The 27,932-nt window shown below is 41.7% G+C and overlaps 1 protein-coding gene across 3 annotated transcripts; it reads left to right on the top strand.

Annotated features, from left to right (window-relative positions):
• The first annotated feature begins 591 nt into the window (after positions 1-591).
• On the top strand, positions 592-21,709 carry LOC140319585 (alsin-like). Of its 3 annotated transcripts, XM_072397271.1 has the most exons (42): positions 607-664; positions 774-825; positions 1,361-1,557; positions 1,920-2,080; positions 2,271-2,495; positions 2,708-2,898; positions 2,995-3,027; positions 3,106-3,306; positions 3,777-3,901; positions 4,015-4,250; positions 4,862-4,949; positions 5,410-5,585; positions 6,468-6,627; positions 7,070-7,166; positions 7,478-7,555; positions 7,776-7,985; positions 8,176-8,347; positions 8,443-8,638; positions 8,744-8,809; positions 9,109-9,268; positions 9,498-9,629; positions 11,160-11,288; positions 11,617-11,640; positions 12,962-13,032; positions 13,715-13,781; positions 13,899-14,083; positions 14,239-14,304; positions 14,506-14,604; positions 14,882-15,046; positions 15,246-15,357; positions 15,827-15,904; positions 15,990-16,126; positions 16,317-16,469; positions 16,850-16,964; positions 17,088-17,245; positions 17,508-17,606; positions 17,815-17,994; positions 18,157-18,202; positions 18,378-18,439; positions 18,812-18,961; positions 19,117-19,213; positions 19,295-21,709. In XM_072397271.1, exons 3-42 carry the CDS (start codon positions 1,538-1,540, stop codon positions 19,331-19,333), a joined length of 4,959 nt encoding a protein of 1,652 aa, XP_072253372.1. In that variant the 5' UTR covers positions 607-664; positions 774-825; positions 1,361-1,537; the 3' UTR covers positions 19,334-21,709. The 3 variants fall into 3 exon arrangements, with proteins under 3 accessions (XP_072253373.1, XP_072253372.1, XP_072253374.1); XM_072397272.1 differs by lacking the exon at positions 774-825 and having other exon boundaries at positions 592-664; XM_072397273.1 differs by lacking the exon at positions 11,617-11,640 and having other exon boundaries at positions 611-825.
• Positions 21,710-27,932: the final 6,223 nt, after the last annotated feature.

Genomic DNA, 27,932 nt, shown 5'->3' with positions numbered 1-27,932 from the left:
ACCTAGCTAATTATTAAAACTTCATCCTACACTATCATTTTCTTTTAATACATAAGCATCTAAACAGACAGTTTAGTAGCCTACTTAAGAATAGATACAAGTAAGTTTATTATGTTACAAATAATCTGTAAAACTGCATATATTTCGAGGTTCAAAATCAAAGTAAAAGTTTTTTCAGAGGACACTTTCAAAACCTCTTGTTACTCTCTTTTTATCACACCAAGAGTCTGAAAACATCATGATGAAAACATCAACTTTCCAAGTTTAAAACAATATTAAACCAGTCATTTTTTGTATGAAAGTTTTCAGAAATTTCTAAATACAATTACAAAGTATAGTTTTCATTAAGAATGAACTGATTTGCATAAATATTTGAAAGACACGTAAAACAATTTAAAACACGATGAAACACCTATGTAATTTGTGATATCTAAAGACACATACGGGCAAATTTTGTGTGTAAACCCTTTTAGATCATTCAAACGAAGATATTCCCACAGCCTGGGTCCAGCCCTGGAAATAGAATCAGAGTGGGACCTCCTTCGTACACTATCCTCTCTCGGACGCTCCACAGTGCCCGGAGCAACAGGTGTGGCATCGCCGGGAAGTTTGTCCCTTCTCGGATGCCATCGCAGACTTGTCCCCTAACAGCAAAAACTGAACTGTAAAATTACTTCTGCTTTCAGAGCACTGCACTGATTTGAATATATTAAGAGTTCATCAGCTCGATTAATCAGCCGTGACACTAACATGCAGTTTGGACTTTTTTAAAGTTGCCTCATTAATAATATCCGCGACCTTCTGCCGAGTTCGATGTCGCAGTTGGTAAGTTTAATATTAGCTTCTTTAGCTGCTGTTGCACTAAGCTAGCCAACTTCTCTTTTGGGGATTTCTTTTCAGTTTAGTGAAAAAAAATGCACAACCGTTATTGAAAGATTCAGGGAGGAGATATCTGTGAACAAGCTGACAAGCTCACTCTCCAATTGTTCCCCTCGGTAACACGCATGCCAGTAGTTAAGCTCAAAGAGCAGTAAACGTAAACAGTAAATACAGATTGTGTGTTCATGTGCTGCTTGTTGAAACAGAGACAGAAACATTTAGAAATGTTTGATTACGCTTTTAATGCGATTTTAAGAACGTAAAGAGCCTGTTGTAGAATTGTTGCAGGAAAAGCCAGTAAAGATCATCATAAGTCTCCCCCTCCCACTGTAACCAGTACATCCCATAGAGCTGAGCCTCGTTTAACAATCTGAGGGCTTGAGACACAAATGCAATCCCTTGAATGCATGTGACTTGAGGTTATTTAGTCGTCACAAATCATAAACTCTATGTCCTGTGTTTTTGTTGATTTGACAAACAGGAGTTCAACGAAGAAGAAGCGCCTACAACCAGATGATCCAAAGAAGCCAAAAAACGAGGACAGAGGATCCAACTTTTTCTCTTCAGCTGATTTTATTCAGTGGAAGCAACAGAGAAGCTTTGAAACCTGTTTGATAAAGGTGCCTTTAGCCTGCTGGAGAACAAAGACCATGAAGTGATGGAGAACAAAGAGAAAGGGTGAGCATAAGCAAACACACTGATGTGCTTTTGAGCCATCTATATCCTGATAATATCTCCCCAGTAACATGTTTTCACATGAAACTTGTTGAATATGAAAACGAGTTGCCCCTGACAGTAGTTCTCCTCTTACGGTTATCCAAATGACATTTGAGCTTCAATAAGCATTCTGTTAAGCTTTCATACGCTTTCAAACGCAGCCCAAAGTTTTTTTGCAAATTACAAATGAAAGATCTTTGTTTTTATTTATTTATCTTTAGTATTCTTTAACCTTTGTGTGTTTTGTCCTTTTAAGTGTGACTGCATGTCATTACTTGGCATGTTATCCAACTTAATGTGTTTACGTGTTGTCGTGTGTGCAGCCCTGCAGATAAGCGGGACCCCGCAGCTCTAGAGCGAGGACTTCTCCACGTGTGGCGTTCAGTGGGATGCAGCGAGCAGCTCTGTCCAGAGAGAGTGCTGCTGTCCAGGCCTGTGGTGCAGGTTTCTCTGGGAGAACATCACGGCCTCCTGTTGGCACAGGGTGCGTGTTGTAAAGTAGAGCAAGGATGATTATTCCTTCCAAAGGACTGTGAAGTGTTTCATACTTGTTTTAATCTTTCCAGAAGTCGGTATAAAAACGTGGTTTAAAACTGTGGAGCCTGCCTGCAGTGATCACTCATTGTATCTTCAGCAATGCAGCATTTCTACCCAGTGTTGTTGTCGTATTCCAGGTGGTCAGGTGTTTTCATTTGGAGAGCTTTTATGGAGGGATGTGAGCATCCCGCTGTCTGCTCCCGAGTTGGAGGTCTCTCTAGTGGGGAAGATCATGGTCCGCGTGGCTGCTGGCGGCTTCCATTGCGGAGCTCTAAGCGAGCAGGGCAACGTCTACATGTGGGGGGAGAATACTGCAGGACAGTGTGGAGTGACTGATTGGGGAAAAGTCACAAATATCACAGGTTTGTGTGTACAGTTGATTCCTCAATCTTCTTGTGGTGCCACCCTTGTCTTTATTTGTCAGTCAGGGTTTCCTGCTTAGCTTTTTCGGTTCTCACTCAGCTCTGTATTTTCATTTCAGTTTTCAGCACCTCCAATGAACATGTCCTTTTTTTGTTATGCCAGCATGTCTTTTTTAAATGTGAAACAATGAAGCTGATATTTGCCCTGACAGTCTCAGAGCCCACCCCTGTCAATGTGGTGGACAGTGAGGTCGTTCCCCCAGTGGCGGTGCGGGTTGTGGAGCTCGCCTGTGGACGGGAGCACAGCCTGGCTCTGTCAGCCCAGAACGAGCTGTGGGCCTGGGGTAGTGGCTGCCAGCTCGGCCTGGTCACCAACTCCTTCCCTGTGTGGAAACCACAGAAGGTCATTTTGCAAAACCCGCTGGATTTTGCTGCACATTTGTGTCCTAAATATGGATTCTGTTAATCAGATTTAAATTTTTTTCCATCTGTTTTGCAGGTTGAACATTTGGCAGGCAGACACGTGATCCAGGTAGCTTCTCAGATATTTTCATTATTGTATTTATTCAGCAGATTCTTGATGTTTTATTTCAGTGTTACTGTCCAACAGGTGGCCTGTGGTGCCTACCACAGCCTGGCCCTTGTTCACAGTTTACCTCCTCAGGACTATAATACCCAGAATCCCATTAAGATAAGGGAGCGGGGCCGATCACCTCACTGCCCAGTGACAGAGAGGGAGGAGCTGTTTACAGCTGAGGATTCTCATTACTGTCCGCTGGGGGTGGAGCTGACCGAGGTCATGAGAGGCGAGGTAAAAACTCTTCTGATGCACATTGTGAGTTTCAAAAGTAGTGATAACTTTCTGTGCATCACACCAGTAAAGCACAGCATTATGCCAGTACTGTTTATTTTCACACTATGATTATGTATTCAGGGTTCATTAGACTTTAAGTGAAGCACAAGAGATATTGATAAGAGTCAAAGACAGCCAGTTAATGGCACCCCCAATGGGTTCTCCTGGTCAGCATTAAATACCAGTGGTGTTGTGGTAGGGGACAAATCATGAGCTGCTGTTTTGGTGACATGCATGACCAGCAGTATTATCAGGCAGGAGTGACTGTAAATCCACTTTTGTATTGAATGCAGAGAAAAAGCAGCCTCTAAAAGGGTGGAAATGATTTTTTTTTAGATTACATTCTTTACCAGTTATTTTCAGGTTTATCTTCACAGTTATTAGCAGTTTCAACACTGTGTGATGTTCCTCTTTGATTTACATTCCAGATGTCTCCCAGAAGACGAGCCCCCAGGCAAAGACCTCATCCAGGGGAAATGTCGTCTGGCAGCAGCCCTGGCTCTGGAGCCAGCTCTTGCTCATTTTTTGAGGACAGCAAATCAAACACTAAGCAGTACAGTATCACATGAACAATGGGATTACTCCTTATCTTTCCATTTTTTAAAAACAAAAAAGAAAGAAAAACATAGTCTGTTTCTTTGTCTTTCCTCTACTTCAAACCTTTAGGAGAAACCTTCCAGGTTACACCAAGCATGAGCAAGAGGTACACACTGACTCTGTATCACAGACTGATGGCAGCCCCACAGTCCATCTAATACCAGACAGCACAACCAACAAGAACTCAGCCTTTCATGATGAGCTGGAACTGCAAAACCTCCTTGAGAAATTCTCTGGTCATTCGTTAGAGTCTCAGCACACCATGGGGATAGGGGATACCGACTCCCTGAGCAGCCACACCTCAGGTTAGTGTTGCTGTATCTCTTCCTTCCTCCTTTGTTTTAAGATTTCTTGACTTGTGTTTCCCTTTGTGAATTATCAGGTGTGTGTTTGCCATTTTGATTCTCTCTTTTGTTTAGTTCACGGTTTGTTTCTGAAGCACATTTTCTGACATTGTTAGAAGAAAAAAAAAGCTAACATCTGGCTCTTAAGCGAAATGCGAAAGTCTTTAATCGGCGTTCGGCCCTGTGTCGAATTACCCTTCTGTAGACACGGGTTTTAATCTGCTCCGGCTGGAGCTCGGCATCATCGGGAAGATGAGACCCAGGTGTACGCGCTAATTTTCACTGAGAGTGCTGCGGCGAGGGCAGCGAAAAGAGGCGCAGCTAACATTTTCTTTACAGAAACACACACCTATTGACCATAACGTCTCACCTGGAGACTCTGAAACGTGCTGCTGCACGCAGTGGGAAAGGCTTTAATCAGCTTGTCATAGCGGGTCGAAGCTACTTAAAAAAACAAAACAGTTTAAACAGCCGTAAAAATGGTATTACTTTGTTTTTTTTTTTTATTTTCTACTCTATTTTCTTTGTCCTGTGTTCTGTAATGTTCCACTCTCCCCCAATCATTTCATTAGATGACAGCTTTCTGTCCTCAACTCCTTCTACGGATCTGCTGGCTTCCAGTTGCAAAGACGACTCGACTTTTAAGAGACAAACCGACAGGTAAGACGTTCTTGTGTTTAAATCTGAGGCTCTTTGTTCAGCGTCCAATTTAAGGCACTCTACAGTTAAGAAATCATTGCTCCAACCTGAAACCACCCCCTTCCACCCACCCACAGAACAGTTATTTTCTTTTTGTGAGCCTTTTTCACATTGAAGTGATTTCACTTGACTTTTACACCACTCCGCTGTAACATTAAAACTACAAGAAACAAGCCAGATCCATGGAGGCCAGAGGCAGTTTGGTAGCACCGTGGGGACCTGTACTTTAGGCCAGTGGTTTTGATGCTGTTGTTTTTGTTGTATGTATTATAAATCTTTATATATGTAAAAGTCAAACTTAACTTTAAAAATATGGAATGAAAACACTCTGAAAACTAACTTGAGCTCCAGTGTCCAGAGCCAATTCCCACATGTGTTGTGTTAACAACCGGCTCTTTGACCTTCTGTCCTGCTGCTGCAGTGGACCGTCTGGGCCGTACTCCTCTTCCCCAGTGTGTTTGGAAGAAGTTCGTCTTTGTCTGGAGAAAGAGAGGCAAGCTCTGCGGGGCCAGAAGAGCTCCAGTCTCACAAATATACACCAGAAGGGGAAAACTGCAGCGAGCAGGAGACGCTCACTTCCTGGAACCCCCACCCATGGTAGGAATGGAAGGGTGTGAACAGTTTAGTGGAAATAAGCTTATTTTCTTCCTTTCCAAGAGTTAGATGATAACATTGATAACAGTGATACTTTGAGCAATAAATATGGAGGGAAGAGACTTTCCTGCAGCAGCTTTTGGCTTTTATAAGAAATGAACAAACAAGGACCAAAATCTTTATTATTTAGATGTATCGGCATCAAATGGTTCCCGTGGTTGTAGCAGGAGTAGGTTTGAACTTTTTACGACTTTTATCAAAGGGATCAAAGTAATGTTGAATCTGTTATGAGGAAAGGAAGAAGATGGCCACACGTCAGCTTATTTAGCTTCGGCTAAAATGACAAATACAGTGATGCCATGAAAAGCTGTTAAACATACAAGGAAAGTAGGACTAACTTCACATTTTCTGGTTTTACGGGAGTTTTAGGAGTATAATGATGGTTGTCTCTCATCAGTCAACAGATCAGATCTTTTTTTTATGCATCTCGTAGCTTGTTTTTATTTTACTGATGATGATGTTGTGACTTTCTGGGTGTGTTTGTTTTTTTTTTTCGTTCTTGGGTCTCTTCAGCTTTATTCAGCTCATTGCAGAGATACAAGGTTTATTCCAGTGGAACTCCCTGAGTGACTGGGACGTGTTCATACCAAACCTGTTGGGTGCGGTTTATTTTTGTTTGCCCTTGTGCTGTAATTAGTGCGAGCAGGTGAGAAAACTGTAGAGTGAACCGTGGCGCATTTTGTTTCCAGCGAGAACTCAGCAGGTTTATGTTACACATATGTTTAGCTGTTGTTACTTCTGATGAATGAAGTCCATTTACAATCCACACCAAATGTAACCATCATGTTGGACTTTTCAGATCTGCATCATTTGTTTTTCTTGTAGGGTCTCCTCGCAGACGGCGCCAGTGTGCCTGCAGGCCGCTCTCTGCTCAGGCTGCGGTAGCGGAGGAGGCAGGAGATGGGCTGCCGTCTCTGGAAACAGAGGTGTGGAGCTGGGGCCGCGGGTCTGAGGGGCAGCTTGGCCACGGAGATCATCTCGCTAGGCAAGAACACACATTTATACATACTTCCAATATATCCTGGTAGTAGTATGCACTACCAGAAAACAGTGTAACACATCTTTTTTTCTGTCTTTCTTCAACTTTTTGTGCACTTTGGCTAAATCTTCTTTTACAATTTCAATTGTATGGATTATACCTAAACATATTTTTTACACAGCTGTAGACGGCTAATAACATAATTGTATTAATATAAAAATGATTCATCAGAGGGACTACTTGTGTATGTATTTTCTGTATTAATAATCTGTTTATTCCGCTTTGAAACATACAGCATGTGCTTAATATGGAGACATAGTTTTAAAGCAGTGTTTCTTTTATCGAAAATAGTTTAAAAGCATTATGTGACATACATTTTCATGTGGTGGGTAACAAGAAAGCAGTTATACCCACACATCTAGACATAACGGTGTGTTTCTGTGTCCAGACTCCAGCCTCTGTGTATCAAGTCTCTGACAGGCCAGGAAGTGATCAAAGTTGCTGCAGGGTCACACCATTCACTGGCTCTCACGGCTCAGTGTCAGGTAACAAACCCACGGCACACGCACATGGACACACGCTGCAACACATTTACAGTAAGTACAACATGTGAGGACCTCCTTTAAGTAAAAAAAAAAAAAAAAAAAAAAGAAAAGCTCCCGACACTGTTTTTTTTACCATCGCAACGGCAGTTTTCCTTTCACATGACTTTAACTTTGAGTTTGAAAAAAAAAAAAAAAAAAAAGTGAAGAGGTCACGATTCACAAGAGAGGGTAAACCGTGTTTGCAGATGGATTTGAATAAGTGAATAAACACACCCACATTCCCACACAGCCGCTGTCTTTGTGTGTTGCAGGTGTTCTCATGGGGAAGTAACATGTGTGGACAGCTTGGTCATGTCAACAGTCCTGTTACTGTGCCCCAGCAGGCGAAGGTATTAGGATCTGTTAGTCATTCACACTCTTATGTGTTTCACATCTCTCAGCAAGATTGTTTATTTTAGTCAAAAATCCACTTGTATTCGAAGCATTTTTACTCTGTCGATTATTATTGGAAATGCCCAAATGCAACATTATGCAGTAACATGATTAAGACGGGATCCAGCGCCAACATGGGGAACGGCTCCAGCTGTACACTGTGTTTTGCTTCGGCAGCTGTCCGATGGTCTTCGTGTTTGGGATCTGTCAGCTGGTCAGAGCCACTCCGTTCTTCTGGCTGATGGTGACTGTGTGCAGCCGGTCCTGTTGTACTGCGGCCAGCAGAAAGAGCCGCTCTCAGCGAAGGCCGAGAGGCTGCAGCAGAGGTCACCCAACGGGGCGGAAAATTACACTGTCAGACCCGCCCTGCTGCCCCTCTGCATCGAGGTTTGTGCGACAGTAACACAACTGCATTTTGTGGATATATAATATATGTATATAAGTTAAGATACTTTCATAATGCACATGTGCAGACATGAGCTTGGCCTCACCTCCCCTCCTTCTTACCTTACTCCAACTGTCTTTTTTTTGTAACCTAAACATTACCAGTTCATTGTTATCTTCCGTCTTTGTGCAGATGGGTTACATTAGCAGTGTGTGCAGTGGTGGTCAGCTGTGTGCTGCGCTGGCAGACCACAACGTGATGGGTTTTATCTCTGCTATCCACGAGCTGGCCTCCAGAGAGAGACAGATTTACTGCTGGTTGAGCAGTGTCCGGAAGGTCCTCCTCACACCGCTGTGCAACAGAGGTGAGAAGGTCTCTGCTGCCGATGTCCTTCTTGATTAATCGTAATGAATGCAACAAGTTCTCATGACTTGAGCGTGTGTCCCTTCTCTTTTACAGAGAGTGTGTGTCCGACGTTAGGTGAGTCGTGCACCCACCTCTACTTCTCACTTTGTGAGAGTTTTGCTCACCTGAGCAACCTGGTCGGCCGTCACGCCTCTGCACTCAGCGACTTCCTGCACGATGCGCACGGCCGTGACGTCACATCCTTTCCCTTGCTGACGCACACAGAGTATTTCCTAGACACTTATAAAAAGTAAGGTATTCGTGTCATCGCAGTAATGCAGCAGATATCCTCTTCGTCGCATCTCATTGCTTTTTAGAACAGCTTTGGTATCTCTCTGTGTGTCTGATTCCTTAGGTATTCTTCTGCAGTTGATGACTTTCAAGTAATGGGTGGATTCCAGCCGCTTCATAAACTCTCCCTGTGAGCTCTTTTATTTTGTGTTTGAACTGTGGAGGAGTTCTGCTCGTCTTACTTGGCCCTTCTCCAGAGAAAACACAGACATTTCATTTTGATTAATGAGACGCTATAATGCAGCAGTGTTTTCCCTTGTTCTGGTCTCGATTTAATGGTAGCACTTTGCTTTAATTAGCAGAAGAAGATTCACTGTTTATGTTAAGAATTAAAGAAATCATTCCCTTAAACAAACTTTAAGCATGAAATGAATACAGACACACATTAGGATTGTGTGTAATGAGTGTAATCTCTGTGTTTGTCTCTAGCGAGTGTTTGGGTGGTCAGCAGGCTGTGCTCTCTCAGCTGTGTGCATCTGACCAGTCTGTCAGCGGTGATGTTGATCTGGTTTCAATGCTGTACTGGCCTCTGCAGCAGCTCCATCAATACAACCGAGTCCTGCTCAAAATGGCGGTCTGCTTTGATGTGGTGCGGACTAAACACCCTCTTCATGCCTCGTCTCTGTTTTGTGCTTGTTTACATTTTTACTCTCATACTGTTTTCTGTCTTGTTGACTTTTTTTTTTTTAACTGTCTGTATATCTTGTCACTTCAGAAGCCTTTTATTATTATTGTCACTGTGTTAGCGAGAAGATCCCAACCACATCTCTACCTTGTTTTTCTTGTTTAAAATAAACTGTCTCTCCGTTTCTCCCCAGTTAACCACTGAGTATCAGTCCCTTCATCAGGGCTGTAGTCATTATGAGACTCTGTCTTTGTCACTGATGAGAAAGAAGAAGGAAGCTGAAGCCACCTTCCTGTTCTGGAAAACCCACTCTGGCAAAACTACTGTGAGTCCAGCTTGTGTCTTTATAGTAACCTGTGATTGCCCCTCTTGTTCACTTTTGTGAGACAACCTATGGATATGTTGATATGCATCATGCAGGATGTTTTCCTCTGGAGTTTTAACCTCAACATCAGCTCTCCATCTTTATTTCATCACTCAGGGAAAAACGCATTCCTGGCAGGGCTCTCTGTGCTCCTTTTTTAAAACAAATTTAAATATCATTAGATCGTTGATAGTTTTCTACAGTGGCGCAGACTCATGCGGGGAGTTTTTAAATCCAGCATGTCTCTTGTTTAAGGGGCTAAAATTTATAATGAGGTGTAATAGACACCAAGGTGTGGGTTTTGTTTTTATTTTTCTTTCTACACCCGATCATCCCGCGAGACTCAGGAAACAGGAGCGAAAGCCAGCATGATGTACAGCTCAGGGCAGGAGTTAAAACATGGAAGCTGCAGGTACGTAGCTTATGCTGTAAACATTCGATGACTCCCAGTTTCACCAAGCCGGCAAGAAATTTCCATGTGTTTATGATGACCTTTGCTTAACCAGGAATAAATCTCTGTGAGATCAAACATCTCTTTTGCAAGAGCACGCTCGCCATGACGGCAACATTTACAGCATCAACAGTTACAGCCTGCCACACATGCAGGCATTTGGCAAATGCATGAGCAATTATGCAGAGTTTAGATAAAACTGAAAGTTAATGCTCTGAAAGGTGTTAAGAAGAAACTGAGATAAATATCACAAGTCAGAAAATGCCAAGCTAAAAAAAAAACAATGATTGATTGAAGCATCTGCCTGAAAGGGACATAAAGTAGACTTGAATTCATTCAGCTGCATTAAGCCTCTGCAATTTTAAGCCATTTTGAGTTGTTTCCATGCAAAGGGAACAGCATCATTAAATACTATTGTCCCGGTTCAGTACGGGTTCTGGGAAAAGATGGCATGAATAAATCCTGAGTATGAAGACAATAACTTCCCAAGCTTTTATAAAAAAAAAAACTTTCGGTCTGTTGAAAATGAGGATACAGCCCAAGAATAGCTTAGTTAAGAGGAACATTACAATGACTGAGGCTTCATGTAGACGGTGCCGACCAGCCAACACGGGTATACAACAAGTAGTGTTGAGTTAGAGATTTAGAATTAGTTCTAAACCGCAGAGCTCCACCATAGACTGTATCTAAGGCATGTAAACATTGCAGGGAAGAATGCACGTAAACAATGTCACAGTAATCCAGTACAGACATGAAAGTGGCAGCTCTTTTTGGCCTCAAATGAAAGACATGGTTTGATGCGACAATAAGAATTACTGTCCAGTAAAACCTTGTGCGAGTTGTCGATTATATTGGATGTGAGGCGTAAAAGATAAAGATTAATTCATATCCAAGACGTTTATGAGACACACACTTGATAACAGAACCCTGAAAAGTGGTAATAGATGAAGTAAGCTGTGGTTTTCCATTTGAGAACAACACGAGTTCCATTTTGTTGGCATCCAGAGTAAGTTTTGAGTCAGCCTTGTCTGTTTTTTCAGGAGGTTCTGCGTCTCCCGCAGCGGCGCGTGGTTTGTGAAAGCACCAACAGATCTCTGACTCTGCAGAACGCCGGACGGTTCTCCAATCACTGGTTCATTCTGTTCAACGACGTTCTGGTGCACACGCAGGTACACACTCAGGCACACGTTAAGACTTAATGAAAAAAGCTACACAAGCTTAGCCATTACCTGTTCGTTGGTTTGTAGGTTGTATAAATGTATGGAGGATGCAGCACATTCTTTAAGTTGATGCATAAGTAAGATTTGCCCACAGCGTAGAGCAGCACAAGCTGTTTAAAACATGATTAAAAGAAGAAGAAAAAACAGGATGTTTGTCAGTTTGGTTCAGATCAGACAAATTTTCTGCACTCATCACTGACTTGCTGACATTTCCGGACATCTGTCTTTATCTGTAGATAAAGTTTACATGTGTTTATTGTGTGTTTCATTCAATCAGGGTACCATTCCCTCTCAAAGCTTTGTAAGTATATCCAGCATCACTTTCCCTCTTTTCCCTCCCAGCGAGCCAGTTTAACCTGAGCTTGAGCTGCAGCATACTGTAGGTGGTCTGGCCTCTGTTCGGTGCTTCTGCTGGGTGAGGTTTGGCTGGGATCTGAAGGCAAATGATAAAATGTGAACACAGGACTTTATGAATATCTTATTTCCCCCAAATCCCCCATGACTGGTTTTCTCCTCTAATCATCCAAATAGTTAATTTAGAGGTCCACCTAATTCAATGAAATGAATGAAAAATTCTACCATGCAGCCTATCTGCAGCAGACTTGTTTTAGATTAAAAAAAAAACATGAATCAACTCAACAAATATCCACAGGAGGGAGAATATAAATGTTTCAATAATTGGGCCTGGTTAATTGGTCTTTCGCTCAATGCAGCAATAAAGTATACAGAGTCCTGCGTTGACATTTGGTGTTTACAACATTAGTGGATGAAATCTCGACATGAGGCTCATGTAGCTCTTATCCTGTAAGGATTATGGTAAAAGGGTGGCTCTCACTCCAGTGCGCTAGCTTCCAGAAGCATCTAAACTAAGACACAAGGAGCTGTTACTGTCACTGATTGACCCAGATACGACAGTTTCTGTAACTGTTGACTTGTTCTGTGTCTCACCCTCACTGCTTTGGACTGGTTTTAGTTTAGTTCACTTGTAGAAACCCTAACTACCCAGGCTTGGTCTTGCTTCCTGTTTGGTGTGCTGTTTTCATAGAAAGAAGACGACAGCAAAACTTCTCCTTTTTGCTTAACTCTTTCTGGTTGGTTTTGAGTTCATCTCTTTCGACTACCTCTTTAACATAGTGGTGATGGTGTATTATGTATACATTTTGCTCCCTTAAAGAGCTTACAGGTTCAGTAAAATAGGTCAATGTGATTTAATGTTCTAAGAACATATTCATTCTTATTTTTGCATGTTGCACTGCTGCAGCACCTCTTCTCACCTTAGTTGAGTGTGTTCTGGTTTAATCTAATTTCTTCTCAATGACAGAAAGCAGAAAATATGAAAAACAAAGTTTTTGACAAGTAGGATTTTGGTTATGAAACTGAGAAGTCCCATATATCTTGCACAACTCTTTCTGGTCACATGCACCCATTGTACAGTCAAATTGCAACTATGCTGATGATTTTAATGGAACTACACTAATTTACCACAATGTGTGAAACCATGTTTAGGCATCAGCAGAAGCAGCTCTGTTGTTCATCTGGCTGTGGGAATGTCAGTCATTTCCTAATAAGATTGTAAAAGAAATTACACTTCTGTCGCTCCTTTTTCTTAATTGTCTCTGCAGTTCTCCACACATCACCTCTATCCTCTGACTTGTTTGTGGGTGAAGCCGGTCACCGAAGACAGCAGTGGACTGTGAGTTTGTTGTTGTACGAACCTAAACCGTGAATGTCGAAGCTTACATGTCTAAAGCAAATAAAACAACATGGAGGTGACGGTAAAATCTTCGAACCATCAGTGTTGATTAGGATGAATAATAAGCACAGGACATAGCACTTACCTTCAGAAATGTTCTGCATATAAAGTTACAGCCTCTCCACAAACATGAGAACTGTACGTTGCCTGAAGGGACCCTTTTGAATCTCGTGTCTGGGTTTTATCTAATAGAAAAATCCAAATTAGCTTACTAGTTTGGCCTCAAAAGAAACTGAAGCAAACAATGCAGATGGAATGAAGCATGCCTCTCTATAAATCGTGATATAGATAGTTTTATTTTTCCCAGAGGCACAAAGTGAACATAACAAAATTAGTCAAAAGCCAAACTTCCCCCTTAGAAAATCATTTGTTTGCTCTTTTTGAGCCTAAGGGATTTCTACACTGCTTTACTTTGAGCCGTGTTGTCTGGCTCGTACCGTTTATCTTGGGTGTTATTTATATATATATATGTAAGAACTTAGTCTGAACCTCTTTGCACACATTAAACAATGCTTGACACCTCAATAGTTTGCTCTGGGCAACACGTCTGCTTGCTTTTGTGTCATTTTACATTAAAAACCTCGTTCATGTTCATTTTTGTCTTCTTATCATATATTTTAAGCTATGCGATCAAAATAACATGTCCAGAGGAGAGTTTCACCCTGGTGGCCTCAACACCACAGGAAAAGGTACATTTATAGTGGATCCACTTTAATCATCGCTTGGTTTTAAGAATATGTGTGGGGTTGACATGCACTCTTTGCAGTCTTTCTTTTCTTTGATTCTGCCCTTCTGTCTCTCCTCAGAACAAGTGGCTTCTATCTCTCAACCAGGCGGTGGATCAGGTGCTGGGTGGTGGTGGCGGTGGTCAGTGGTTGTCACCAGGGGTGACAGCAATGTCACGTACGGCGTCCTACACGTTCGCCGCAGATGAACGATTCAAAGACGCACAGTACACCGGAGGCTGGCTGGCAGCACGAGTTCACGGCAGGTAAGATGCCGTTTGTAATTATTTCTTGAGCTGTGTTTGTGTGTGTTTTTTGGGCCCGTCTCATTTCTATTACTGCACTGTGATGATATAAGAACAAGTATTCTGCTAAAACATGCAGAACTACTGACTAGAATCTCTTATATTTTCTTTTTTAGAGGAACCATGAAGTGGCCAGATGGACGCATGTATAAGGGAAACTTTAAGAATGGACTGGAGGATGGGTGTGTATATCAACTGATGTCACTTTCTATTACAAAGACCTGTGATCAGAGGGAAAAATATTTGAATGCTTGCAGAAACAGGCCTTTGACTCCTTTCATGTTTGAAACCACCAGTTTGCAGCATCGAAATCAAATGTCACACACAGCTGATTGAAGCTGTCTCAACTTTTCTGCATTTAAAAAAAAAAAATTGTTTTCCAGTTACGGAGAGTGTTTGATGCCGAACAAAATCCTGAACAAACCAGACAGCTACCAAGGGCAGTGGAGAGAGGGCAAGATCCATGGATTTGGCAAGTACAAGTCAGTATGCTGTTTTCTATAGACTTCTTAGTAAAGTGGGAGAAAAGGCACAGAAGGTGTGTCCATGGAGTTTGTATGTCGTGTAAAGCAGCAGTACGACCCAGCAAATCACAGAGGTTAAAGCTAAATTCAATCTCTCTCAGACGGGAATCATCAGAGTCTGCAAAACTGGAACTGGTATGAAAATGATGAAGAAAAAAGAAAAAGTAATAATTACATCTTATCATAGAGTGCCGCCATCTGTGTGTGTTTTTCTGTCCATGTGCGTTTTACTCAGGTATGCCAATGGTGAAGTGTACGAGGGCTGTTTCTGTGATGGGCAGCGGCACGGTTATGGCATGCTGAGCTCTGGTAAACTTGCCAGGACGTCGTCCAGCGTTTTCATTGGCCACTGGGTTCATGACAAGAAGACAGGATACGGAGTTCACGATGATATCACCAGGTCTGCATACCAGCTCGGCCTCAAATTTATATTTAGACAACATTGAAGGGCTGAAGTCCAGAAATGCACTCACCTCGATAAGACACAAGAAATGTTTCCATGTCGGAAATCTCAGTCTCATGCACATAAGTGAAACCTATATTTGGAATAATTTATGTGTCTATTGGCGTCATTAGTTGATGTCATTTGTTTTTCCCAGAGGTGAAAAGTACATGGGGCAGTGGCTGGACGACCAGCGCCATGGGAGCGCTGTGGTCGTCACCCAGTACGGTGCGTACTATGAAGGAACATTCAGAGAGAACAAGATGAGCGTAAGTACGCCTTTAGATTTATACGTCTTTCTCAGAGTGTTACTGAGAAGCCGGCTCAGAAAGCATCGGAGATGTTGCTATTCAATTATTTGTAATGTTGAATTTAATCGACACAAAAGTGGGTGGTGGTTTTCAGACCCTCCCAAAGGCAGCACACTGAGCCAAATAGGGCATCTGTTGCATGAAAGCAGTTAAGAAAAAAGATTTTCGAAAAAGGAGATGCCAGGTATTTCTGAACCAGTGTCCTAAAGGACTGGTGCTGCCTGCCTTTACAGAGAATTCCAGTTTGAAGTCTGCGGCTGTTTGTAGTGAAAATATTCCGTGTTACCAGACATGGGGAAAAATGTTAACAAACGTAATCTGTTGCACATGTGAAGTGTGTTAGATGTTCTTAATTTCCCCGAGGGAACCTCCCGAGGGATCAACAAAGTTCTATCTATCCAGCCATGTTGTGTGTGCCGTTTGTCAGGGTCCAGGTGTGCTGGTGTCGGAGGATGACACAGTATTTCGAGGGGAGTTTTCTGATGACTGGACTATCAGTGGGAAGGTAAAAGACATCTCTGCCCTCATATTCCATGTTTGTCTTGGATTTCCACACAGACACTGTGTCATTCATGACTGCTCGTATTCAGGGTGTTTTGTCCCTGGTTAATGGTGACTGTGTGGATGGCCTGTTCAGTGGAGAGTGGAACACGGGCCTGAAAGTGGTTGGAACATACACCAAACTAGCCACTGATGGATGTGAAAACAAAGAGAGGAAAAGGCAGCAGTGAGTATTTTTCTCTTCTCTTTGGAACCTGACCTGAGTTGGTTTATGAGTATACGTTACATACTGAGTTAACCTCCTCTGAGCAGACAGCCCTGAGTTCTACAGGCTTTTGTTTGTGTCTTTAATATCTGAAGCGTTTGCTTTGTTTGGTACTAGAACGCAAAAAAATCTGTGTGCATATGTACATCAGGTTGGGTGAGTATGTGGTGCCTGCGGGTCAGAGGTGGATCTGTGTGTTTGATGAATGCTGGAGTCGACTGGGCTGTGATGCTGCTGGAAGAGGAGACAGGACCACAGCCTGGGAGAACATAGCTGTTTCTATAACCACTGCACGACGACAGAGGTAGACACACATGCTGCCTAGACTGTAAGCCTTAGGTTAGTACGGTCTTTAAGCTCTGAGCTTCTCCTAGTTCAAAATAACTAATACTAAATGACTGAGCGCTTTAATTTAAGCAGGTTTGAACCGATACTGAACCAACTGTTTGGGAGACAGAGCTCTATTAACGCAGAGTACAGAGTATTATGTTTCCTTTAACACGAGTGGAGCTGTCAATATGAGAAGGACAGAGGTAATCTTACATTGTTTATATGACATACACATTACTTTTTAAAAGACAACTTGTATAGCGTGTACATTAAGTCTGGACGGTACATACGTAGGCACTAATCATGTATTATGTACACAATTGTCAACTTTTATAAATGTGTGTGTGTTCGTAGCCCAGACCTCAGCAAATCTCAGAGCAAAGTACTGGAGAGTTTGGAGTTTATTCCTCCGTATGGAGAACCAGTCACCACTGGAAATTACGACAATACAAGAAGATACCTCTCCAAGGTAATCCGAAAATGTTCGGTGTGTGAGTGAGTCATCTGGTTCTGGTTGCTTTTACTGGCGTTCCAACATTAATATAAAGCGTGTATGTTTGTCTGTGTGTGTCTGGCCGCGGTTGTATGGCAGGCATGCGAAACACCCCACCACCCTCTAGGCTGGCTGGTGGAAACTCTTGTTACGGCCTACAGGATGACTTACGTCGGTGTGGGATCGAACCGGCGGCTGCTCCGGCAAGCAGTCCACGAGGTCCAGGCCTTTCTCACACACTTCTACTGCATCGTCAGGTAGATTCATCCCCTGATGTTGCTGTCTCAGGTCACTTATTCACTATTCAGCCTTTGAAGGGCCATTTAGTCCCTATGTTTTCAGCCAGGCTTATATGCAATAATGAAACTGTTACTCTTGAATCTGGTGACCTTCTCCAGAAGGTTGTAATGTTCTCATATTTAATTTGACCTAAGGAGGAAAACTATCAGGGGTTTGGATATTTATTCCAAGTGGGAAGCTCAGAATGACTGAATCAAAAATGTCATATTGCTCCTGCAGGTTTCTGTTTCCTGAGCTTCCAGATGATGGTGGCATCATCCCAGAACCACCTGCCTCTCCATCCAAAAGCAGACACAACTCTAACATAGCAGAGCAAGAGTGAGTGTCTTCACACACACTGATATGGTCTAGGAATAGACTTTTATCAACGTTTATCTCATTCATTACTGTGGTTTGCATACAAGGCGCTTTTTGATGCATCAGTGATCAAACGTTGAGTTTGTCTAAGTCTGTTATTGATTTTGAATTAAATGTAGAACCTTTGTCTGCCCTCCTCTCCCTCCTCCACCATCTTCCACTGTGTCAGTGTTGTGGTGGTGAGCTGCTCGTCTCTGCTGCTCCCTCTGCTGCTCCCTCGGCTCTATCCTCCTCTCTTTACCCTGTACTGTCTGCAGGAGGAGCAGGAGGAGGCCCAGTACTGGGAGCGCATCCTCAGACTCAACAAGCAGCCCGACCAGTCGCTGCTCAGCTTTCTGGGAGTGCAGGAGTGAGTGCACACGAAACAACCCCAAACACACACATGGGTTACAGATGTTTGAAGCATGTGTGTTTCTGGTTATTGGTGTCTTTCATTTTGGAACACACAGGAAGTTTTCTTCCATTTCCCCGACTGTCTTAATTAGAGTATTTGTTTTGTTTCCTTTCTTAGGAAGTTTTGGCCTCACTGGATGTCAATTCTGGGGGAAAGAAAGCAGGTCAGATGCTATTAACTTTGCCCATGATGCACCTTTTCTTTATTCTTGTATGCATGCCATCATCTCCACCTCTATCCCCATCCGTTTGTCATTGTGGGGAAGATGTGCTGCATATATTTACAGGAGCAGCTTTTGTGTTGTGCTCTTTAACTGGTTATCTTTACACTTGTTACAGATTGTGTCCAGCAGTAAAGATGCCTGTTTTGTCTCTGCTGTGGAGACGCTCCAACAGATCAGGTATCTGACATGGTGTACAGGCTGATTATGTCAGGCAGGTGTCCATCTAGACACACGAAGCTCGTTGTTAGGCTTGAAATAAGCATCTCATACAAACCTGAACACATCTTATTTGTGAACATTTAGCCCTGAACGCAGCCTGCCAGGCACTGCTTTGCCCAGTTGTGCTGGAATATTAAAGATGTTGTGCTCATTTCTGGTGCACGCTATGACACAGCGGTTGTGGTTATGACGTGGAAAAGACTGTAAAGATAATGTTTGACAGTGAATTGCCACCTTCTATGCTTTAACAAGAACACAAGCGAAGTATGTTTGTACTCCGAACATAAACAAGCACCTCTGATACTGAAATGTACCCTCTCATGTGTGTAGCACCACATTCACACCGTCAAACAAACTTGAGGTCATTCAGAAGACGTTCGAGGAGCTGACGATGGAGGTGAAACCTATGCTGGACGGAGATTTCCTGTGGTGCATGGATGATCTGTTCCCTCTCTTCCTGTATGTGGTGCTCAGAGCGAGGTGTGTTATCACACCAACACACACAAGATCTATTAGTAGTAGTAGGAGTCTGATTGACGTAACTCCTGCGGATGTTTGCGTCACAACCAGGCTTTTATGCCTGTACTGTTTGGCGGTTAAGTGGCAGTGTTGTTTTTTGCTGCTCTGCCTTTCAGAATCAGGAACCTGGGAGCTGAAGTCAGCCTGATTGAAGACTTGATGGATCCCAACCTTCAACATGGAGAGATGGGACTGATGTTCACCACACTGAAGGTGGGACAGTTCTTATCTGTTTTCAGTTCAATCAAGTCCATTTTAGGCAGGCTTTTAAGTGCCCACGTGTCTCTGCTGCAGGCCTGCTACATTCAGATCCAGCAGGAGTCCACTACATAAGAGCAGACACGACATGACCGTACGGTCCCAAAAAGTGGAAACAGCATTGAAGAAAACCAGTCAAATGAGAAGTGAAAGCTGCACAGAGGCTGCACAGACACACAGTGGGGGGAGGAGACAGTGTTAACCTTCTGTCCATCACAGAAACGGGATCCTCATTGCATGCTATACAGCAGCGTCTGTCAGTTTTCATCAGGAACCAACACATCGCCACCTTGTGGACATTTGAGGACACTGCATGGTCATCTTCATAACATTTCTGAATCGTTACAGTAGATTTAAACCACACCTTCTCGTACATCAGTGCAGTGGTTTCCTTTTCTGATTTTTAATATGTTTTATCAGAACTATTTATTGAAGATTTTTACAGAGGTGCAGCAACAAAGTGTTTACAGTATTTCCCTGAAAAAGAGTAATTCATGAGAATCAACAGTCTTTTTAGAGACTAATTCTCCAGGTTCAGCTGCTTTCCAAGGAAATTTGCATACAGGGAAAGGACGATCACTGCATCACTGACACTGACAGAGTCTAAAACAGGACCACATTTAGAGGGGAAATCAGGCACTAAGAACTGGAAAAGAAAGAAAGGAAATATCTTTTCTAGACTTCGTACACCCCTGAAAGGGAATTTTAAGGTTTTAAAGCAGTGAAACCAACCAGGAAATTAACTACAGTTGTTTTCTCCATAGCAGATTATAGATTGATACACAGTTGAAAGTAACAATGAAAGCAGGCCACAGCGCACTGCCTGTAGATGCTGACAGCATACGGCAGCTACTGTACTGTAAAGAAGCTGTTGGTAAGTAAAAGGGAAAAAGGCGAATTCCTCCTCCAACAGTTTAGAGTAAGTTTAACTTTAGATTTGGTATTGAGGCTTGTTTGGAAATCAGAGCAGTTTTCCCACTGCCTGGTTTCTTGCATTCGGTCTGTTGGATGAAGGAAAATTTAGACTTAGAGTTCTGGAGACTGTCATCTTTTTCCACATTTGTTTCCTTCAAAGCTAGCCAACCTCTGACATTCAGAGCTGGTGTACAGTAAACTGACTGTAGGGCAGTAACTTGCCTTCACTGGGTGAATGACTTTGTATTTGACTGAATGGAATTATTGAGTGAATACCGAAACATTAACTCCTTTTTTGTTTATAGGTCATTGCACTTGTTATTTTATGCGGTGTGTGTTTCTGTGTGTGTGAATAAGCACGATGAAAGTGTGAAAACACACATTCCCTCTGTCCTGACATCATTGTAGCATCATAAAAGGAATATTCCAGGATTTTATCTCCATTATTCAGGACTTTGATTTCAGAAACCCACAACGAATTTTAAACTTTTAAACAATGAAGCGCTTAGTTTGATTTAAAAAAGAAAAAAGAATGTGTTCATGTTCATCATAATTGTCACTAATTATGTCTTAATGCAAATCAGTACATCTTAAAAAAAAAGTTCAATCATTTTAAAGTTTTGCTCCTTTAAAGCTGTTTTTAAAAATATTTAAAGTGTTTTAATTCCTAAGAAACTATTTGATCCCCTCATTGTTACTATAGATGCTGTCCTGTGTGTTCAAAAACAACCTGTTTTTAAAGCACTTGAGGAATCTTTTATCCCTTTGAACGCATTTCCTTTGTTAGAAATTGCGATTCGAATGAAATTTGACGTTGAGGACAGATATTCTATATTGATATAAGAAGTCATTCGTGTCATGTTAGAAAATGTTTAAAAAATGATAAGATATAAAGAATCTGGCTCTTATTCAATTGACAGCATTTAAACCATTTGAGAACCGGACTGTTTGAAGAGTGGAACCAGTTTTATAAAGGAGCAAAGTTAGTTGTACAGAAGCAGATGTTTCCACGGTTAGGCCAGCATGTCATTGACTGTCGATGACGCTGTATTCAGACCTCACGTTCTGCTTTCTGTCACCTTGTTTCTTAATTTTTTTTTTTTTTCAACCTTTCAGGCAGTTGCTGCTTTGAGATCAGTTCAGAACAAGATGATGAGAGGCCTTTAAAAGTGAATGAAGTTGTTCAACAATCACAGTGGATACTTTTTCAGATATTTTTGTCGCTCTCAGAACATTTGTTTTAAAATGATGAGAAACCAGTGGCTGCCTGGGAGGAACTGGTCAGTAATGTAAAATATCACCATTAATGAATGAGCTCAAACATGTTGCACATTACTGTGCTCCGCTCACTAACATTTCCAGAAAGTTTTCACACTTGGAACGATGCTGAAGGTGATTATTTTTCTAACCTAGTTTTATTTTTGTAACTTTGCAGAAAGGTGAACTGAGTGTTTGATGGAAATACACACTGATATGAAATGGATATTTCTGTATTTTAAAAGAAAAAAGGGCAATAAATTTGTTTTGTTTCTGGAAGTGTCTTCTGATGGATAATGAATCATGACAGTTGTAACAGTGACCTGTGTTCACACCAACCCACGTGTTCAGCACACAGATCACTGATGAAGCTTTTTCACTTCAGTCACATGCGCCAATATTCTAAGGAGCCAGGAGCCAGTTAACGATGAATGTGGAAGTGTAACGAGTGATTTCAGGCTCTTTAAGGTGATCAAAACTGTAATGAGGTGCTACTAGCACAGTACAATTCAGGGCCAACCTAGAACACCAACAGTGTCTCACTCGGACGATGGAATCTGGCACTGAAACATGGATGATGATTCCTAAAATGTACATCAGCATAAACATTTTATATCTCAATGAAAAATCAGTTTATGAGTATGTGAGGAAGGAATACAAAGAGAGTTGCTACATGACCGTGGAACTGTTTATGCCAGCAGACATTAAAATGGATGCCACATATCAAGAGCCACTGAAAACGAGCCAGACTTACAGGCTGACTCATTATTTGGCAACTTCTGTGTGAATCCAGTTTCATTAACCCATATAGTCATTAACTGAATCCTGTTTGAACTGTTTAGTTACTTTTAAGCAAGTGGAAGACTCATAGGAGTCACTGTAAACATCAAATTTTTATTAAAGCTGGAACTGAACACTCTGTGATTAATATTACAGGTTGCTGTCAGTCATGTTTGACCTGCTGGGGATGAACTGTGTCGAGTATGAAAGCTTTAAATATATCATTCTTCTCCTCTATTTCCTTCATTGGATCTTACTTTCTACTCCAACATCATCTTCAACTTTTAGTTTAATATGTTGCCCACTTTTTTGTTTTTCTCTATTACAAGCAGAGAAGCGACACCGCAGCTATTCTAGTGACAGCAAAAGGTGGACAAATCTAACATTGCCTTGCAGGTTTGATGTACAGAGACATTTTGTGGTCCACAGCTTGGTGTAACTGTTGATGTAGTGGCACAAAATGTCCACAGGAGGGAGCCAGTGTGAAGCGTAGTGTTGTAGGATGCTTTATTTCTCCAATCTGAGTGGAATTTCCTTGCTGGAAACACAAAATCTTTTCTTTGTGATATGAACTGAAAAAGGTAAAAAAAAAAAAAAATTTAAAGAACTAAAGCAAACCACACAGCTGCAGAAAAGACTGTAACTCTGTAGGAAAAGTCTGAGTAAAGTTACTCTGTACTAAAACAAACTGCCATGATGTTTTCCGCTCAGGCTGTGCTGCTGTCTACTGTCGCCTGACTGACAGTCAAAACATCTGATGCACAGTGTCCCATAGAACCACCACAGTCATCTAACGTGTTATCATCATGATCAAGCGTGTTGGTCCTGCACCTGCCACAGATCTGTTTCACCTTATGGTGTCATGTCTGTTTGTGAACTGTGATCATACATCAATGCCTGCATGCTGGAACAAGATCAGGTATCTTTGTCATTAATTATTTATGCAGTCATTACTCACCTGTGTGTGTGCGTCTCTGATGATATCTCGGCGCTGAAGTATATATATTTATATTAGTTTACTGTCTGTCTGAGCAGCAAGCGAAGCGAGCTCAGTCTCTACACATTTTCATTTTATATTCTGAGTTTATGGTGGTTTGATAGGAATAAAGTGAACTGTGAGGCAGCCCTGGGTTTGACAATGATTCTGTTTCTGCTGAGAGACTGCTAGAAAAACAAAGCTGACATTTTCCCTTGTGACGTGGACTAAGACATGGATTTTATTATCAAAGACTTGTAATGTTCTTTACTTTGGACTAGTGCAGGTTTCAAACCTTTTCAATAACAGAGACATTCATTGCTATAGGCTAAAATTTAATCACAGCTGATGAATGGTGGCATAATAAAGATTATTTGTTGGTTCATTTCCTGTTTCTCGTCTCCCTAACCAGATGTTAAAGCAGTTCAAGGGAACACAGGAAGTGCAGATTGTTTCAAAAATATCAAACCTGCTGGCTTTTGTTTTGGAAAGATCTGAATAAGACACTTTTAAAGCTGCTTTCAGTCAACAAGGAAGCAGGCAGAGAGCCTGACCTCTAAGTGCTGCAGCAACCCTGGAGGACAACAGACAACCATGGTCTTTGACTGTTGCACATTTAGACACCCTATCTGCATCAAATGGCACAAAAAGCACAGGTGTATTCTTTAAACTCAAGATTAAAATGACAGTAATAATTACTGCAGTATTCAGAAGTCTGGATTTGTTTTATTCAAGCAAGTTAATCAAACAAAAAGACCCCTCCGTCATACAGGAGTTTAATATGTCTGAGAGAGATAACAAAGTTTAACACTAGAAGACGCAGTGCAAAAACAATGTGATGAGCTGCCGCAGCAAGAGAGGTGGGAAAGAATCCCCTTCAGTCATGTCCACACCTTCAGAGGTGCAATCCCAAATTCCACCCATCATATTAGAGCCTTCCACTAATGAGAGACGGACATTTTCTAATGTTTGAATCAACAACTGTAGACAAATATTTAACCTTGCAGACTTGAATTTACTTAATTTACTTTAATTGTACTGTACATACAACAAAAAGTCATGTCAGCACAGCCTTTATGTTTACTTGCACATTTATTTAAAAGCTTACACTGGCTTGTTGGAAAGGTTTGATCCATGTTCGATGTTTCTTCTTGTTGGTGCAGCTGTGATTTGCCTGTCCGTGTCTGCAGGTCCAAACACAGATTAAACTGAAGCATGACTGACAGGACATGTCTTCAGCACTGCTCATGATGGCCAGGCTAGCAGGTCTCTCAGTTGTCAGCGGTGTTGTGCATATGTCCATTGATGCATTTTTTTTCTCTTAATCGTTATCTCTGCTTCTTTTCTCTTTTCCCTTAATGCCTTCCTCATCACCTCGGTCTCTTCCCTTTCTATCTCGCAGCACACCCTGTACTTAATTACAGTAGCAATTAGAATTTAACAGCATTAAAGGCCTTCCTCTTTAACTGAGGATCTCCAAGTTGACGCTCTCGCTCTTTATCATCTGTATCTTGATTATGATCAGTTCCTTTGTGGATCATTTTATAACGTCTACATGCATCAGAAGAATCCTGGTTACTCATCTGTGAGTCTTTGACACTGGTGTGAATCTTGGGGTCCGAAAAGAGTAATATGAGAGAGAGCTCCCTGCAATGTGTATTTCTAGTGTCTTCTCTCAGTAATCCACACTTACACATCACCTTTTAGCCTTATCCAGGTTCTACAAAGCGCACATACACATGTTTTACACCTACGTGCAGCACATTTTCCTCCCTGCCCATATAGAGATCAGCTGCTGACTGTGTTGTGATTTGTTTTATTTTTAACAATGAGTGGGGCATGTTGGATGTCAGTGAAAGACTTTTAAAAGAAGATCAAGAGTGATGACAACTTATTATTTTTTATTTTCACCACTGCTGCTGGACGTCTTCGTCAAAACCTGTCCCAAAGGCTTAAAGGTGAAACTTAAATCCATTGTGTGCTTACCACTGGAAGTCCTAAACATATTCACACATTCAACAACCGGTGTTTTGTGAGTATTCATATTTAGGCGCTTCTGTATCGGTCTCTGCTCCTCTTGCTGTCCAGCAGATTCAGAATCAGAGAATGAGCGGAGGAGAGGTTTGAAACAGGACACAGGGGATTATGGGCTCTTGACCCAGTTACCTGCTGAGATTAAATACAAGCATGCTGACACACTGGCCTGGACCTACCATCCAGTCTGCAGTCTCTACCATCAGCATTTAATCCTCCCATTAAAACAATTAAGAGACAAATTGATCTTTCCACTGAATGTACTTGAGGGGAGTCTGGAGTCCTCCACAACACTGCATGTTAACAAGCACAGTTAAAAAAATAATGGACTACCAGAATTTCCTTTAAGATGCCTCCTGCTAGGATCTGAGGAAGAAGACTTTGTTTTGGTGACATAGATGAAAGGCTTTTTGCTAATATGGCACCTCTAGCAGAATTTTCCATCAGGGTGGAAACAGTCTATTACCTGTGCTTGCAGGCAGAGTTTGAACTGCAAACTGATCCCTAAAACCCTTAAAGCAAAAATGTACAAAATCACAGCCCCACCTCTTCACAGTTTCTTCAGTTGGCTTGTTTGTTTAAAGTCACTATCATTGTGCAAGACCCACTTACTGCCAAGCCTCTGAGAGTGTCTTCTGGTCGTTGTGCGTTAATTAGCTGTTCTCATGCTATGTGCTCATTACCACTACATTCACTGATCTCTCAAGGTGTTGTGTTTCGCTCTCAAATGACATGTGATCCAAAAAGTGCACACAAACACACATACCCTTAAGTAATGTGAGCCGCTGGATATGAGCCATGCCTGTTAGCGGTGTCATCTACATGACAGTCTGCAGCCACAATAGCTCTTTGTCCTTCCAAGTGAAACCAAAGTAACTAAACATCACACGAAATATAAGCTCAGGCTGTGTTGTCCCGTGCAGGGTTGTAGCATACAGTCTTGCTTTAGTGCACGGCTTCGATTTAACCACTGAGTAAGCCAAGAGGGAAGTTCATTAGTTTGCAAAAAAACTTTGAGCACAGTGAAAATAAACAGACCGACAGTGTGGAGAGGTTGGTGACAGAATTGTTTTATCAAGAATATTTGCAGCTGCCACAGTTGCCAGCACGTGTTTGACTTCATGCATCTATTAATGAGAACACAGTGTTCAGTGCATCTGGGTGCCAGGTAGCTCTCTCTGAATATGACCTCTCTTATTGTGACTGACTGAACTGACGGGAGGATGAGTACAAAGAAAAAAATGCATAGTCACAACAAGCACACAGTTGGAGAACCGTCAGTAACGCGTCCTGAAATGTGGTCACATTCGGTATCTACAGCAAGTTTCAAGTCTCTGCAGGAAGCAGCAGGTGGGTCCATTAAAACGGACAAAATGACGCTGTTTGCTTACAGCACCAGCATTCGATAATGCAACACCGTAAACTTCCTGTAGGTTTTAGTGTGAACTCGTTCACCCCCCCCCCCCCCCCGCATATCCAGTCCTGCCTGCAATGAGTTTTTTCTCATTTTCAATTAAAGCAGTTCATCTGCTTGAGAGAAATTTAGAGACTGACAAGCAAAAAGTTGATCACATGTTAAAATTTTGAGGTGTAAATTTTTAACAAATGCAAGATTAGATTAGATTGAATATAGGTACCAGTCAAACAGTTGTTAAAGCAATGATACATATCTTGTTAACTTTAAATTTGCAGTTTCAGGGTAACTGTAATTGAATGGATTCGCTTCTATTCTCCCAGTTTTTTTCCCCAAAGAAACTGAGACACCAGGACCTTAAAAAAGAGTCAGGATGAAATCTGCACACATCAAATGGCACACAGATAGCTCTACGATTAGCACTTCTTTAGTGGGAGTGGAATATCTTACATTAGAAATACAACAGTTATGTTTTATGTTGTCCCATTTGACATTAGTCATGTGCTGGCAAAGTTGTTTGGCTAACTTTTGGTCACGAGCCAAGTCAACCCACCTTGACTGAAGTTTAGCTGCTAGCTCTAATCGATGACATAGTTTTACTCTGCTGCTTACTCAGCTTCATTCCACGCCGGGATCATTTCAGAGAGGAGCATTTTGCTTGCTCAAATGTGCACATTAATTTGTGTTATTATTATTTCAATTTTTGTAGTATTTTTAATACAAACTAAGGGTACCTCCAAATTCTTTCAGTTACTTTTCTTGCTTGGTCTTTTCTTGGGTTGAATTTTTCTTAAAAGTATCTGTGATGCTTTTTTCAGTTGCTAAATCTCTTGTTGTTCATGATGAAAATCTTATGAGTGGTTCATTTATGATCGAGTGCTGTCATGATTTATGTTTTGATTCTTGTCTTGAATCATGACTCTATCATAGTCAGAATAAATTTGTAATTTAAGATAATTATTTTGGGTTTGCTGCATGAGGAGTTGTTGGGCTGCATTCTACTATCCCTCGCACTGAAATCTTGTAATTATTGAGCGTTGCCAGTGAGGGCGCTGTTGGTACAGCTAAGCAAATATCACATACTGTTGCTTTAAGTGTCCCCCCCATTGTTTTGAAATGTTTTTAATTCCAAAACTTGGACAGGGAATACAATGAAGCAATGGATTGGCTGTAATCTGTTGATGAATAAAAACATGAGGTTCTGATATTTGAACTTTGATTTTTTTGCTAACTGTTACTGCTTTCTAGACTAAATATGGCCTCCGTAAAGGAGTCCTCTGCCAATGTAACATGAGGAT

Source organism: Leuresthes tenuis, unplaced genomic scaffold (assembly GCF_036924035.1).
Source record: "Leuresthes tenuis unplaced genomic scaffold, fLeuTen1.0.hap1 SCAF_12, whole genome shotgun sequence".
In the NCBI taxonomy this organism is placed as follows: Eukaryota; Metazoa; Chordata; class Actinopteri; order Atheriniformes; family Atherinopsidae; genus Leuresthes; species Leuresthes tenuis.
This window is presented reverse-complemented; position numbering and strand designations above follow the sequence as displayed.